The sequence below is a fragment of the Eulemur rufifrons genome, chromosome 28, assembly GCF_041146395.1.
Source record: "Eulemur rufifrons isolate Redbay chromosome 28, OSU_ERuf_1, whole genome shotgun sequence".
NCBI lineage: Eukaryota > Metazoa > Chordata > Mammalia > Primates > Lemuridae > Eulemur > Eulemur rufifrons.
Window position 1 is genome coordinate 23638257 of NC_091010.1, and position 13842 is coordinate 23652098.

Genomic DNA, 13842 nt, shown 5'->3' on the forward strand with positions numbered 1-13842 from the left:
ACCTAGATTTGCTTCCTAGCTGTAGTCACTAACCTTTCTGAGTCTTGGTTTCTTCAGAATTAAATGAGGGTAACAACAATTACAATACTCTCATGGGTCTGGGAGGATCCAAGGGTAGCACTTTGTTCATTACAAGTTACTATACAAATGTCATTTGATATTATTATTATTAGGACAGCTCTCTATTATTAGAGAAGTCTGATCAGGGGATTGGAGCAATACACATTTGTTGAAGGAATACATGAATGAATGGGGCTTGGAAAATTCTGCTGGGGGATCACAGGCAGTGGAGAGTTCCAGTAGGTGGCCTGCAGCAGCAAAGAAACAGCATGAAGGTGCGGGTTGCTCAGAAGCACAAGCATGTGTAAACTCTGGACTAGCTGTAATTCCTAGTATCAGAAGCCCTTTTCTGGAAGAAGGTTAAGCTCATAGTAAAATGTAAAAATGCACAAAAGCCCTGAGTAAGTAACCAGGATGAGATGACTTTAAAAATCCATCCCTAAAGCATAAAAATATAATACAGCCTATTCAATTCACTTACTCCACCTATCCTTGAAAAAAGATTTTTAAGATGTCTATTATACACGAGGTTCAACTTACAACACTACACTTACCATATATGTCCAACCTGGCAGTGCACGACACGATGCCGGCTTCGTTCTTGGCTGACAACGTGTACCACCCAGCATCTGATTTCTTGGCTGGCTGAATGAGGAGGCAGACATACCCTGTTGTGTCCTGGTGCATACTGCAGAAGAGAAAGAATATACCCATATTTTATCTGGGGCAGAAGCATTCTTGTCAAGTTTAGGGCTCGGGGAAACTCTTAGAGCTTTTCCTCCCTAGAGGGAAGAAAGGGGAACTAAACTTAAGAGAAACATCAAGACAAATTTGAAAGGGGAAAGAAGTTACAAAAGAGCAGCAATGAACCTAGTGATGCTAAGAGGAGGGGGACAGCCGGGGCTGAGACCTGCCATTGCCCTCCCACTGCTCCAAGTCCACTGAAATTGTACTCTTTGACAGCGCTACCCTGACTTTTCACAACCAAAGTCCAGAAAAATCTCTTTTCCAAACAAAGTTGGAAATCTCAGCAAGAACTTTGTTAGGAAGCTACGAGAAATCAGACCAAAATGAGAGCCCAGGGATGGATGGACTGACAGCCCGGAGATGCCGTTTCCTTATGTAACCAGCCGGGCATGTGAAGCATCTAGCTTAATTTGGTTAAGGAGAAAATCAGCCTGCTCTTTCCTTCTATTTGTTCTACATCAGTAGTCCTCAACCTTGGCTGTACATTGGAATCCCAGGCCACACCCCAGATAATCACATCAGAATCTCAGGCTGGGACTCAAGCATTAGGATTTTTGGAAACTTCCCAGTGATTCCAATATGGAGTCAGAGATCAAAACCACAGGGATACATCTCCCCTAAACCCCTTGTTGGCCTGGCGTCCTTACCATACATCGTTCCAAGCTCCTTTCTGATGCTACTACAGCTAATTCGCAGGGCAGAGATAAGAGCAATAGCTTCTTGAACTCAAAGGATGAACAAGTGTTTTCTTTTTGTTGAAAGTTATTATGATATATCCAAGAATTTATAATGTAATAAGAATAAACAAGAATAAAGTGATGGCAAGTATAACAAGAATAAAGAAATAAAATATTCATCACAATCTCACCACCCTAGCACTTTGGCTACTTTTCCTTTCTGTTTAATTAACCCATTCATTCTTTGATAGATTTCTTTAGTAAACCTTTATTGAATACTATGTTGGGCACAATGCTGGATGCCACTGTCTTGGGAGCTGAGGGTGCAAAGATAAGTATGACAAAAATTCCTTATCTAGAAGAGTCCCTAGGTTTAGTGAGAAAGAAAAGATAAAAATATAGAAATAAATCATAGTGACATGAAAACCATAGACACTTACAACATAGTTATAATCACAGTAATATACAGACAGTTCCCAACTTAAGGATGGTTTGGTTTTTCGACTTTATGATGGTATGAAAGCAATATGCACTCAGTATGCTCCTTGATTTATGATGGGGTTATGTCTGGACAAGTCCATTGTAAGTTGAAGAGCATTTGTATACATATCTATCTCTATATCACTATATCTCTATCTGTGTGTGTGTGTGTGTGTATGTGTATGTGTGTATATATATATAGAGAGAGAGAGGGAGAGAGAGAGAAAGAGAGAGGAGACTATTCAGGTATTCCCAGGTGTGTGGCTTTCCAGAAACCAGTAATTATGGCTTCAAAGTATCAGAACGTTCTGTTCTTATAATAAAACAACAGGTGTGCTTGTCACCAAAGGCAAGGGGAAGATTCTGTGTGAACGGGTAGTGGTCTCTGAGTCTTAGACCCTCCCCCTTGCAGGATGCCAATCACCCTCCAGCCCACCCCGACCTCCATCCCTACCTCCCAGGCTGTCTTCCCTGGGGAAGTGATAACTAGGCTGAGCTGGTCCCCTGAGTCCAGAGGCTGAGCAGTCACCCAGCCCCAACAGTGAGCCTTGACTGGGAATGTGATTTCCAGACATTGACTTTTTGCCCAATTCAACCATATTTAAAATACTAGACCCTCAGTTTAACACATTAACTTCCATATGAGTTGTATTTAACTCATGCTAGTTTTGAGCCCGGGGCCTTGAGAAGCAAAACCTGGGCAAAACCCTGCAGTTGGTTTGGGGAAATATTACTTGTTAATGTTCTTATTGTTTCTATTAATATTGACAATTTAATTCTAAAGATGTGGATTAAATGAATGAAACTCAATAAATTTTGTTTTTCTATTTATGTTTACCTTTAAAGTATGCTTAAGCCTGACAAATCAAGAAAAAACACTTTACCCTTATGAACTATTTTTCAAGTTTTGATATTACTTTTTACATTACTAATTTGCAAGCTTTTATATTACTTTTTTAATTTAAAAAACACAGAAAACAATAAAAAAATAGCAAATTTTTTGTTCAATTAGAAAGGGTCATTTTGTTTTTTGAAGTTTTTGTTCTATTTTCATAATAAAGTATCAATGGCCCCAAGGAAAATATTTTTTTTTGTGGCAATCAGCATGTTAAGGTAGACACCAGGCAAGTTTACCTAGTGTAATGCATTCAGTCTGGTTTAACATGTTACATTAATTTAGATGGAAGTGTTAACTCAAGAATATTCTCTGTTCTCGCTTAAGTTTTACCAGAGAAAAATCATTATATATTTGTAAAACCTAACAGCTACAACGTCCTCTGGGGCATATTCTGTTTACTGCGGAGGTAGAATTCTCAGCAGAGTTTTGTACAGAAGCTATGATACCTTTGCTCTCTTGCCCCCTTGTGGTATAAAACCAAAATGGCAAAGAAATAAGGTCGGTTAGGGAGAACGAAGCGAAGCACCCAACTTAAAAACTGGATCCTTAAGCTTACTTTAAAAACAACCATTTAGTGTGGATGTAAAAAGAGTATAACTGCCTTGCCGTTGTTTTGTTTTATTTTAGCTTTTTATTTTGAAGAATTTTCTGGGTCCTAATATGACTGAAGACACAAGACAAAAAATATGCAAGATCTTCATAAATTCATCGTACACTTTTAAACTTAAAATTTAAAGTTTTAAAGCTATGAAACATCCATACAATGGACTATCAGTCAGCAAAAAAAAGGAATAAGTTCTTGATACACACAATAAGGTCAGTGACACTCAAATGCATTATGCTAAGCGATAATCCTAGCACGCTGGGAGGCTGAGGCAGGCGGATCGTTTGAGCTCAGGAGTTCAAGACCAGCCTGAGCAAAAGCAAGACCCCGTCTCTACTAAAAAAAGTAGAAAGAAATTAGCTGGACAACTAAAAATATATATAGAAAAAATTAGCTGGGCATGGTGGCGCATGCCTGCAGTCCCAGCTACTCGGGAGGCTAAGGCAGGAGGATGGCTTGAGCCCAGGAGTTTGAGGTTGCTGTGAGCTAGGCTGATGCCATGGCACTCTAGCCTGGGCAACAGAGCAAGACTCTGTCTCAAAAAAAAAAAAAAAAAAAAAAAAAACACACACACACAAAAAACCCAGACCCAAAAGGCCACAGACTTATCTGGGTGGCCCAACAAGCCCCCCTGACAGTGTTAGCCCTTTTGGATGTGGCGGCTGCTGTACCTGATCCTCTCTCTGGTGAAAGGGATGGTCTCGTTGTCTTTCTTCCAGTAGAACACGGGCGGGGGCATGCCTATCACGCGGCACTCCAGTCTCACCGGGTGGCCCTCAGGAACACCGCAATTCTGCAGTTTCTCCAGGATCACAGGCGCTTTCTTCACCTCTTTGGCTGAACAAGAGAAAAGTCATTCTCATTTGAATAGTAAGTCCTTGAGGTTCATGCCTCAAACTCACTACAATTGTGGAATTTAGCAGAGTGGGCACACGCCCGTCAGACTCTCATGCCTCTTAGTGAGGGTCACTACCTTGATGAAAGCTCCACAAAGGTTAAAAAAGAAATGGGGAGGCCGGGCGCGGTGGCTCATGCCTGTAATCCTAGCACTCTGGGAGGCTGAGGCCGGTGGATCATTTGAGCTCAGGAGTTGGAGACCAGCCTGAGCAAGAGTGAGACCCCATCTCTACTAAAAATAGAAAGAAATTATATGGACAGCTAAAAATATATATAGAAAAAATTAGCCGGGCATGGTGGCGCATGCCTGTAGTCCCAGCTACTCGGGAGGCTGAGGCAGGAGGATTGCTTGAGCCCAGGAGTTTGAGGTTGCTGTGAGCTAGGCTGACGCCACGGCACTCTACCCAGGGTGACAGAGTGAGAATCTGTCTCAGAAGAAAAAAAAAAAAGAAAGAAAGAAAGAAATGGGGCAACCATCTCTGCACATCCCATGATAAATGACACTTGAGGATCTGGGTCACACTCACAGGATGCAAATGCTAGGAGTGGTTTCTTTTATTGCTTAACAGTAAATTTTCAGAAATAATATACTCTATGTACTGAAATAGATCCTTTTTTTCTTTTTTGAAGGAGTTTATTTTGTAGGAGATATATTAATTTTTCCTCAACTTTTTATTTTGAAAAATCTCATACCTACAAAATAATACTTTTTTTTTTTTTAAAATAAGCTTCTCAAGGAGGCTTTATTTGGCCAGAACAAATTTAAATAAAGATACCTCACGTCTCAGGGTTTCAAAGTCACTATTTAGCAAAATAGTGGAAAAAAAGGTAAAAGCCTGAAATCAATGTATCCTTGCAGAGTTTTCCCTACCCTGTTGGGGAGAAGAAAGTAAGAGTGTGAAAAGGGAAAAGATCTACAGGGGACACAGCCACTAGCCTGGGAGAGGATTAGCATGCTGAAGCCACCCTGATTCTCTTAAAGGGCCACATAGACAGCAGGAGAAAGCCCAGCACCCGAATGTCTACATTTTGAAATTTAATTCTTGGTGGACTACTGCCCTGCAGGGTTGGCACCACCGAGGTGACAATATCTTATTGTCCTTATCTATAGGCATTACAGTGTTTTGTTCACATCACTTATAAGGTTTTATCTGTTTAGTTATTGATTCAACATGTGTTGAGCACCTCCATGTTCCAGGCACTGGGATACACAGAGGAGATCCGCAGGTGATGGAGATATACGGAAGAACAAGCTCAGCGTCTCTTCAGGGAGGCAAAGAAGTAAACCATTACACACAGAAGGCTCTAAGTACTCCATGAATCTCTCCTTTTCTATGTGCCAGGGAAATACAGAGGAGGCTTTATTTGGCCAGAACAAATTTAGGAAGGAGCAGTTGTCTCCGTGGATCCGCTGTGCCTGGACAATGACATTTTGAGTCAGGCCTTAGAGAGTGAGTAGGAGGCGGCTAGGCAGAGAAGGGCATTCTAGGTAGGGGACCATTGGTGCAGAGGCATGAAAGCTCAGGGGGAAACAAAAGAGCCTGATATGTTCCAGGAATAATGGACTGTAGGTCACTAAATGACCAGAATTTAGTGACAGTCAATTGATTGGTTAATTAATTATTACAATGGCTCCCATTTATTGCATGAATATTATGCAAAAGGTACCACATCACATTTTTAGATTACCCACGTCTTTGAAACCAGTGTAGGCAATATGGCCCTTACCACAGTGAAAGGGAAACAGACTGAACTCAGTGGGGCAAAGGACTAAGGAATTCTGCCAGAGGCTCTGCATATTTGGGCAATAAGGGTGGAGGGAGTTATGTTCAGGGGTTCCACCAGCAGCAAACCTTACCTACTACAGAGAGCTCCAGACTAAAAGAATTCTGCCCGGTTTTGTTGGTAGCAATGCATGTATAGGTCCCTGCATCGCGTTGAGTGAGCGGGTCGATGAGCAGGGAGTGGACTCCGGTTTCCCTGACCAGCATCTTGTGGGAGGCGTCTGGTAGCACAGGCTGGCCATTGAGCAGCCACGTCAGCTCGGGGGGCGGTAAGCCACTCACCTAATAAACAACAGGACAGCTGAAGCAAATGGCAGACTGATGACAGGCAGATTTATTTGGTGGCTGAATTCTTCATCCTTGTTTGGCACCAAATATATACTGAGAGAAAACACCGGGTGGTAAGAAACCTCTCCATAGGGGCATCGGGAGAAAGAGGGGTCTGAATGAACGGTTGCATGAACTTGAACTGTGTGGTATTTTGACCCCAATTCAGGTCATGATTAACCTATTTGATTATATTCTAGATTTGAGTAAATGAGAATTAAAAAGCTAAATAGATAATTAAAATAGGCCTGCAGTATGAACTTCAGAGAGGATATATTGCTCACATAAGCAAGAGGTGGCCAAGAGAAAGGCTAGTGTTCTCAAACTTTGCTGCATATTATAATCACGTGGGAAGTGTTTTAAGATCCCGATGCCCACTCACCTCATTAAATTAGAATCTCTGGGGCTTGGACCCAGCCATTGGAATCTTTTAGAGTTTAGGGAGGGGGGAAATAACAGTCAATCAGAATATTATTTAGGGAGCCACTGGGAGAGTAAGAACCACCTACAGAAGTGGGCTCTTTATGAAGCTTAACCTCACACCTCCACTAACTTGCATCTAAGTCTTCCATAACATCATACATCTTCGGGGCAGAAAGGGTGACTTAAGTTGCTCTTCGTACTGAGAGATATCTACACTGTACAACTAAAGCCTACTTGAAAAATTAGAATGTAGAATAGCTAAGTGTGATGGAGGTTGATTGTTATGAGAAATTAGCTTCTGCTCTCATAAACTGCCTTGGAGCCATCTTTTCATGGCTATAATTTTTTAAAAGGCTACACCTCGACTGGGCAAGGTGGCTCATGCCTGTAATCCTAGCACTTTGGGAGGCCGGGGCAGGAGGATCCCTTGAGCTCAGAAGTTCAAGACAAGCCTGAGTAAGAGCAAGACCACATTTCTACTAAAAATAGAAAAAAATTAGCTGGGCAACTAAAAATAGAAAAAAAAAAATTAGCTGGGCGTGGTGGTGTGCACCTGTAGTTCCAGCTACTCGGGAGGCCGAGGCAGGAGGATTGATTGAGCCCAGGAGTTTGAGGTTGCTGTGAGCTAGGCTGATCCCACAGCACTCTAGCCCAGGGGACAGAGCAAGACCCTGTCTCAAAAAAAAAAAAAAAAAAAAAAAGGCAGTTCACTTCAAGGATGTGAAAATCACACTTTTGGCTTTATATTAATAGTAATAAAGGCTTTCCAGGCACCGTATGGAAAATGTCAGAATTACAATAGTCCCCCCTTGTCTGAGGTTTTAGTTATTTGAGGTCAACCATCATCTGAAAATATTAAATGGAAAATTCCAGAAATAAATAATTTATAAGTTTTAAATTTTGAACCATTCTTAGTAGCATGATGAAATCTCTCACCATGCCACCCAGGACAGGAGTCATCTGTTGGTTCAGTATATCCACGCTGTCTATGCTACCCACTAGTTGGTCACTTATTAGCCATGTTGGTTATCAAATTGAAAAAACATGCTATATATAGGTTAAGTATTACCTATTATTTCAGACATCTACTGGGGAGTATGAAACGTATTCCCCTTGGATAAAGTGGGACTACTGTATACCACCTCTTTGGTTATCTTCTAAAAGCAGAGTTAACTTGATACAATACCAATGTAATTTTTATTAAGATATAAACATCTAAAAGTTTCATAAAATAATTTTGTCTGATATTAAATGCTCCAAAAGAGCCTTATGGGAATAAAAAGTGATCTCTCTCCTTTCCCCATCCCATCTTCCCCTGAAGAAGAAATACTGCAAAACAAATATAAACAAAAATAAATGCAAAATATGAACAGATCTGGAGCCAAGGATGAATGCTAAAGTCTACCTTACAGTCCAGTCGACAGAGGCGTCCCTCATGAGCTACCATGTCCCCAGGAGCCTGCAGGAAATGAGGTCGGAAAAAGCGTTCCTGTAGGGGCTCTTTGTCTCTTTCTTGAACTCGGGATCTTCCCCTATAATAATGAACATGTTCAGGTTCAGGCATTAAACATAGAAACCAACGTACAAACTTACAACCACAGGAATTTAGGCATGGTTTATAGGACCTGGAGAATGGATTTTTTTTGGGGGGGGGGATTGTGGACCATCAGTAAATAATAAATAATAGATAATGGTGTGGAGCTGATGTAAAACACGAAGTGGTGAGCATCTCACACACTGTAGGATTACCTCGGGAGATGTGTAATCAAATAAACAGGCTTTAGCTCCTTTCTCTCTGAAGTCATTCTGGGTTAAGTGGCTCAGCTCCCCTTGCTCTGGGTTTGACCAGTTGTTCAAAAGTCATCAAAATAAACAAATAAATCAGTATTCAATCTGAACCTCAAATGAGAGCCAAAAGAGAAGTCCTGTTTATTACCCAGAGCAAGGCAGCTGCAATCCCTGTGTCTTTGAGTAATAAAATTTAACCTGGCTATAAATTATGGCAGGCCATTAAAGATGGCCATGAACTTAAACTGGATAAGACTGACCAACGGTAACAGCTGTTATAAAAAAAAAAAAAAAAAAAAAAAAAAGGAGAAGAAGAAGAAGGTATAGTTGCAACCGTGGTGAAATACTGTATCTGAAACATGCGACACTATTTTTGTTCGTTTAGTAAGTCACATTTAATTCATCTGTGTCAGCAGCTATGGAATGCTTTGCTAAGACTTTGTGGCACCATAAGATTCCAGGGGAAAGCCAGGCTCTTCTTCTTAGCGATTAGTAAAATCAGAGAGAAAGTAAAACCAGTTGTTTCATTGGAGACAACAGCAACAACAAAAATATTCCATTGATAGACATATAATCATTAAAGGTTTCTGTTTTATTAAACAAAAGATAGTAATTTAATTCAAAGGGTCTGATTTATATATTATGTGTCCAGGTGCTACTGAAGGTTACAAATTTTGAATCATTAAAAGTGGTGCTTCTTAAAGTTTAATGTGCTTGTGAACCACCTGGGGATTTTGTTAAAATGCAGATTCTGATTTGGTAGATCTGGGGTGGGGCCTAGAGGCATTTCCAACAAGCTCCCAGGTGATGCTAATGATGCAGGTGGAAGTAATGATTTGTAGATCCAATACTTTGGTGCTCATTATGGTGGGTAGGCTTAGTGCCTGGGAGGGGCCCAGAGGAGGGGGATTTGTACCACCCTTACCTGTGAGACTGACCAGAGGGGCTTAGTCGACTGCGAATGGGCAAACTCTGTACCATCAAGTGGCCAGAACAGCTGATTCTCCCCTGAAAAACAGAAAATGAACAAGATTAAAATAAGAAGAAACCCACATTTTTAAAATGTTTGTAAATTTTTCCAGACCAGAACATTATGAAACTTTTGGCTAACTAGTATGAGTTTTTCTTCAGGGGAGAGCACTAAAAACAATATAATATGGCTTCTTTTATCACTGTTAATATTCCAGGGGGAGAGATTTTTAAGAGTATTGTAATGGCTTTCATTTTTAAGCTGAGAAATGAACAGCACAAATGTAAAAGAATTTGAATTCTTACGTACTTAACATTATTTGCAGCCACAATGCAGAGAGCATGGCCAAATATTTTTTTATACTTCCCCCAATAAGGAGTCTTCAAAACTAACATTTCCATAGGAAGCGTGGATAAGAGTGGAAATTATAGTTCTGTACTTCCTATTCAAATAGTAATTGAAGGTATTTATTCTGCCATATCTTTTAGGGGAATTTTAAGACTTGGCTTCATTCAGAAAAGGAAAGTGGAAGATTATGGACTTCCAACTTTAAAAAACAAAATAATCAAAAAAGAAGACATTATGAGTTTGAGGGACATTCACAAGGCTTTACAAAGTAATTTGCCTATTTTCTAAAGAACAAAAGTGACAGATCATTCTTTGATAGAATGACTTACTGACTCTAAGAGAATCATGAGTTGTTAAACATAAGATACAGTCCCACAGGCCTGGGAGGTATACAGAGTGAAGAGACAGTACAAATGTCCCTTGACAAAGGCTGAAGGATTGAGTGACCCATCAGTGGCTAACTAGTCTTTTAAATTGTGATGCTGTGCTCTAGTTACACACAATCACAATGCTTCTCATTCATTTTCCACAGCAATCCTTAGTAACTCGCACTTCTCAGGGTCTCATTCACAATGACATCAACCGCTCTTTCCTCAGAGTGCAGCACAGCGCAGAACCCTGCGTCTCCACCTGGGGGTTGGCTGCCATGATGGTGTAGTTGCCATCGTCATCACTGGTGGTGGATTCTATGTGCAGAGAACATGTCCCATCTCCTTCTCGCCTCATTTTGCAGTGCTCATTTCTCTTAGAAATCTGCTTTCCATCTTTGAACCAGTAAACCTGAGATGAAAGATAATCAAGGAGAAAATACACTGTTGCATGTCCATTATCTTTAGAGGATAATGATCTAGGGAGTAGGGTGAGGTGAAGGCCAATTGGCATCTCTACAATAAGCGAACCATCCCTTACAAAGCACTTGGAAAAAAAGATACAAAACATATTCAGAATGACGGTATAATATGCCCCTCCACTTGTACCTATACAGTATTTGAGCAAAAAATCCAATATAATTTAGGACTAAGGGCTTTTGACTGCTATTTGTACTTCATAATTAGTTAAAAAGCTACCCTAAGGACCAGATATGTCTTAAGAAGCAAAATCATGAAAAGCAGGAACTTAGATCTTTTCCCATTACCTGCTTTATAAGCTCAAGTCTCTTGCAGTTGCAGATCTCAGCACCTAGACTAGCTCACCTTGCTTGAAAGGATAGTATGGTTTGTTATACTAAGTGGAATGAGGCTAGGATTAACTTGCTAAATTTCTCATCTAGCCAAAATTTAAATATATATGTATACATATATATTCATGTTTAGTTTTACATGCGTCAAGGAGATCTCTCAAAGACAGAGAAGATAAAGTACTGGTTGCAGCTGCTGTCCACTGCTTTTCCTGGTTACCTAACTATACATGATAACACCCTGCTAATGTTTATGAAAGTAGAGTGGAGAGCAATCCCCTGCCACAGCCTCATCAGGTGTAAATCCTTCTCTCTGCTGACTGCCAAAAAATATGGTGACTCATAAGATTTTTCAGCAGCCAGTGATAATGATATGACATTTTTGGCATTTACCAACCTAATAGTAATGATATAAATATAGCTCACTTTGTGCAACAACAGACACCCTGTGGATATTCAATAGATATTACATAGAAAAGTAACAATTTGGTGAGTTTGATGGCTAAGAGAGTCAATAGCCCAAATATAAGTATCATGACTAAGAAATTTATTTTAAACTTTTATTAAAATTCTAACTTACCCATAAGTCTGATTTCTTTTTGGCCTATTTGATGATTCTATTCCTGATAGTCATTTTTTTTAGTCAAATTATCTGGCCTTTGCTAATTTTCTTTTTATTATTAGTATTATTATTATTATTTTTTAACAGAGACTCTTGCTCAGGCTGGTCTCAAACTCCTGAGCTCAAGCAATCCTCCCACCTTGGCCTCCCAGAATGCTACGATTACAGGCAGGAGCCACCGGGACTGGCCAAGGCTTTGCTAATTTTCTAGTATTGGTTTTCATTCCCTCTATGGATACTTCACTAGAGTCTGATAAGACTTTCTTACTAAGAGGGAAGTGTATAGCAATGAACATCTACATAAAAAAAAAAAAAACTCCAAATAAACAACTAATGATGCATCTCAAGGAACTAGAAAAGTAAGAACAATCCAAACCCCAAATTAGTACAAAAGAAATAATAAAGATTAGAGCAGAAATAAATGAAATTGAGACTAAAAAAATTCAAGAGATCAACAAAAAGTTGGTTTTTTGAAAGGGTAAACAAAATTGACAAACTATTTGCTAGACTAACTTAAAAAAAAGAAAGAGAAGACCCAAATAAAAATCAGAGATGAAAAAAGAAACATTACAACTGACACTTCAGAAATATAAAGGATCAATAGAGACTACTATGAATAACTATACTCCAACAAGTTGGAAAATCTAGAAAAAAATGTATAAATTCCTGGACACATACAACCTCCCAAGATTGAACCATGAAGAAATATAAATCTTGAACAGACCAATAACGAGTGACAAGATTGAAGCAGTAATAAAAAGTCTCCTATCAAAGAAAAGCCTAGGACCTGATGGATTCACTGCTGAATTTTACCAAACACTTAAAAAAGAACTAATACCAATTCTACTCAAAGTACTTCAAAAAATTAAAGAGGAGGGAATACTTCCAAGCTCATTTTACAAGGCCAGCATTACCCTGATACCCAAACCAGAAAGATACAACAAAAAAAGAAAACTACAGGTCATTACCCCTGATGAACAGAGGTGAAAAAATTCTCAACAAAATATTGATACTAGCAAACAGAATTCAACAACACTTAAAAAGATCATTCACTGTGTAGCACTCTGGGAGGCCGAGGCGGGTGGATCGCTCGAGGTCAGGAGTTCGAGACCAGCCTGAGCAAGAGTGAGACCCCGTCTCTACTAAAAATAGAAAGAAATTATCTGGCCAACTAAAATATATATATACAAAAAATTAGCCGGGCATGGTGGCACATGCCTGTAGTCCCAGCTACTCGGGAGGCTGAGGCAGTAGGATCGCTTAAGCCCAGGAGTCTGAGGTTGCTGTGAGCTAGACTGACGCCACGGCACTCACTCTAGCCCGGGCAACAGAGCGAGACTCTGTCTCAAAAAAAAAAAAAAAAAAAAAAAAGATCATTCACTGTGATCACGTAAGATTTGTCCCAACTATGAAAAGATGGTTCAACAAATGCAAATCAATAACGTGATACATCACATCAACAGAATCAGGGACAAAAACCATGTGATCATTTTAATAAATGCTGAAAAAGCATAAAATTCAATATCCCTTCATGATAAAAACCTTCAACAAGTTGGATGTAGAAGGAACATACCTCAACACAATAAAGACCAAATATGACAAACCAACAGCTAAAATCATACTGAACAGAGAAAAATTGAAAGCCTTTACACTAAGATCAAGAACAAGACAAGGATACCCACTTTCACCACTTTTATTCACTAGTACTGGAAGTCCTAGCCAGAGTAATTAGGCAAGAGAAAGAAATAAAGGGCATACAAATTGAAAGGAAGAAGTCGATTATCTTTGTTTGCAGATGACATGATCTTATATTTAGAAAAACCTAAAGACTCCGTAAAAAACTCTTAGAACTGATAAATGAATTTAGTAAAGTTTCAAGATACAAAATCAACATACAAAAATCAGTAACATTTCTATACACTAACAGCAATCATCTGAAAAAGAAATCAAGAAGACAATCACATTTACAATAGCTACAAAAATAACAGAATATCTAGGAATAAATTTAACCAAAGATGTGAAAGATTTCTACTAGGAAAA

General features: G+C 39.5%; 1 protein-coding gene across 2 annotated transcripts in view; it reads right to left on the reverse strand.

Moving 5' to 3' along the window:
* The window catches only part of MYPN (myopalladin), an 84911-nt gene that overhangs the window by 3947 nt on the left and 67122 nt on the right, over positions 1 to 13842 (reverse strand). For both annotated transcript variants that reach the window (XM_069460335.1, XM_069460336.1), the window contains 6 exons: positions 10634 to 10783; positions 9611 to 9693; positions 8303 to 8429; positions 6222 to 6429; positions 4138 to 4303; positions 615 to 748 (listed from right to left, as the gene is read on the reverse strand). In XM_069460335.1, the coding sequence (XP_069316436.1) occupies positions 615 to 748; positions 4138 to 4303; positions 6222 to 6429; positions 8303 to 8429; positions 9611 to 9693; positions 10634 to 10783 (868 nt within the window). The remainder of the gene's footprint in view (positions 1 to 614; positions 749 to 4137; positions 4304 to 6221; positions 6430 to 8302; positions 8430 to 9610; positions 9694 to 10633; positions 10784 to 13842) is intronic.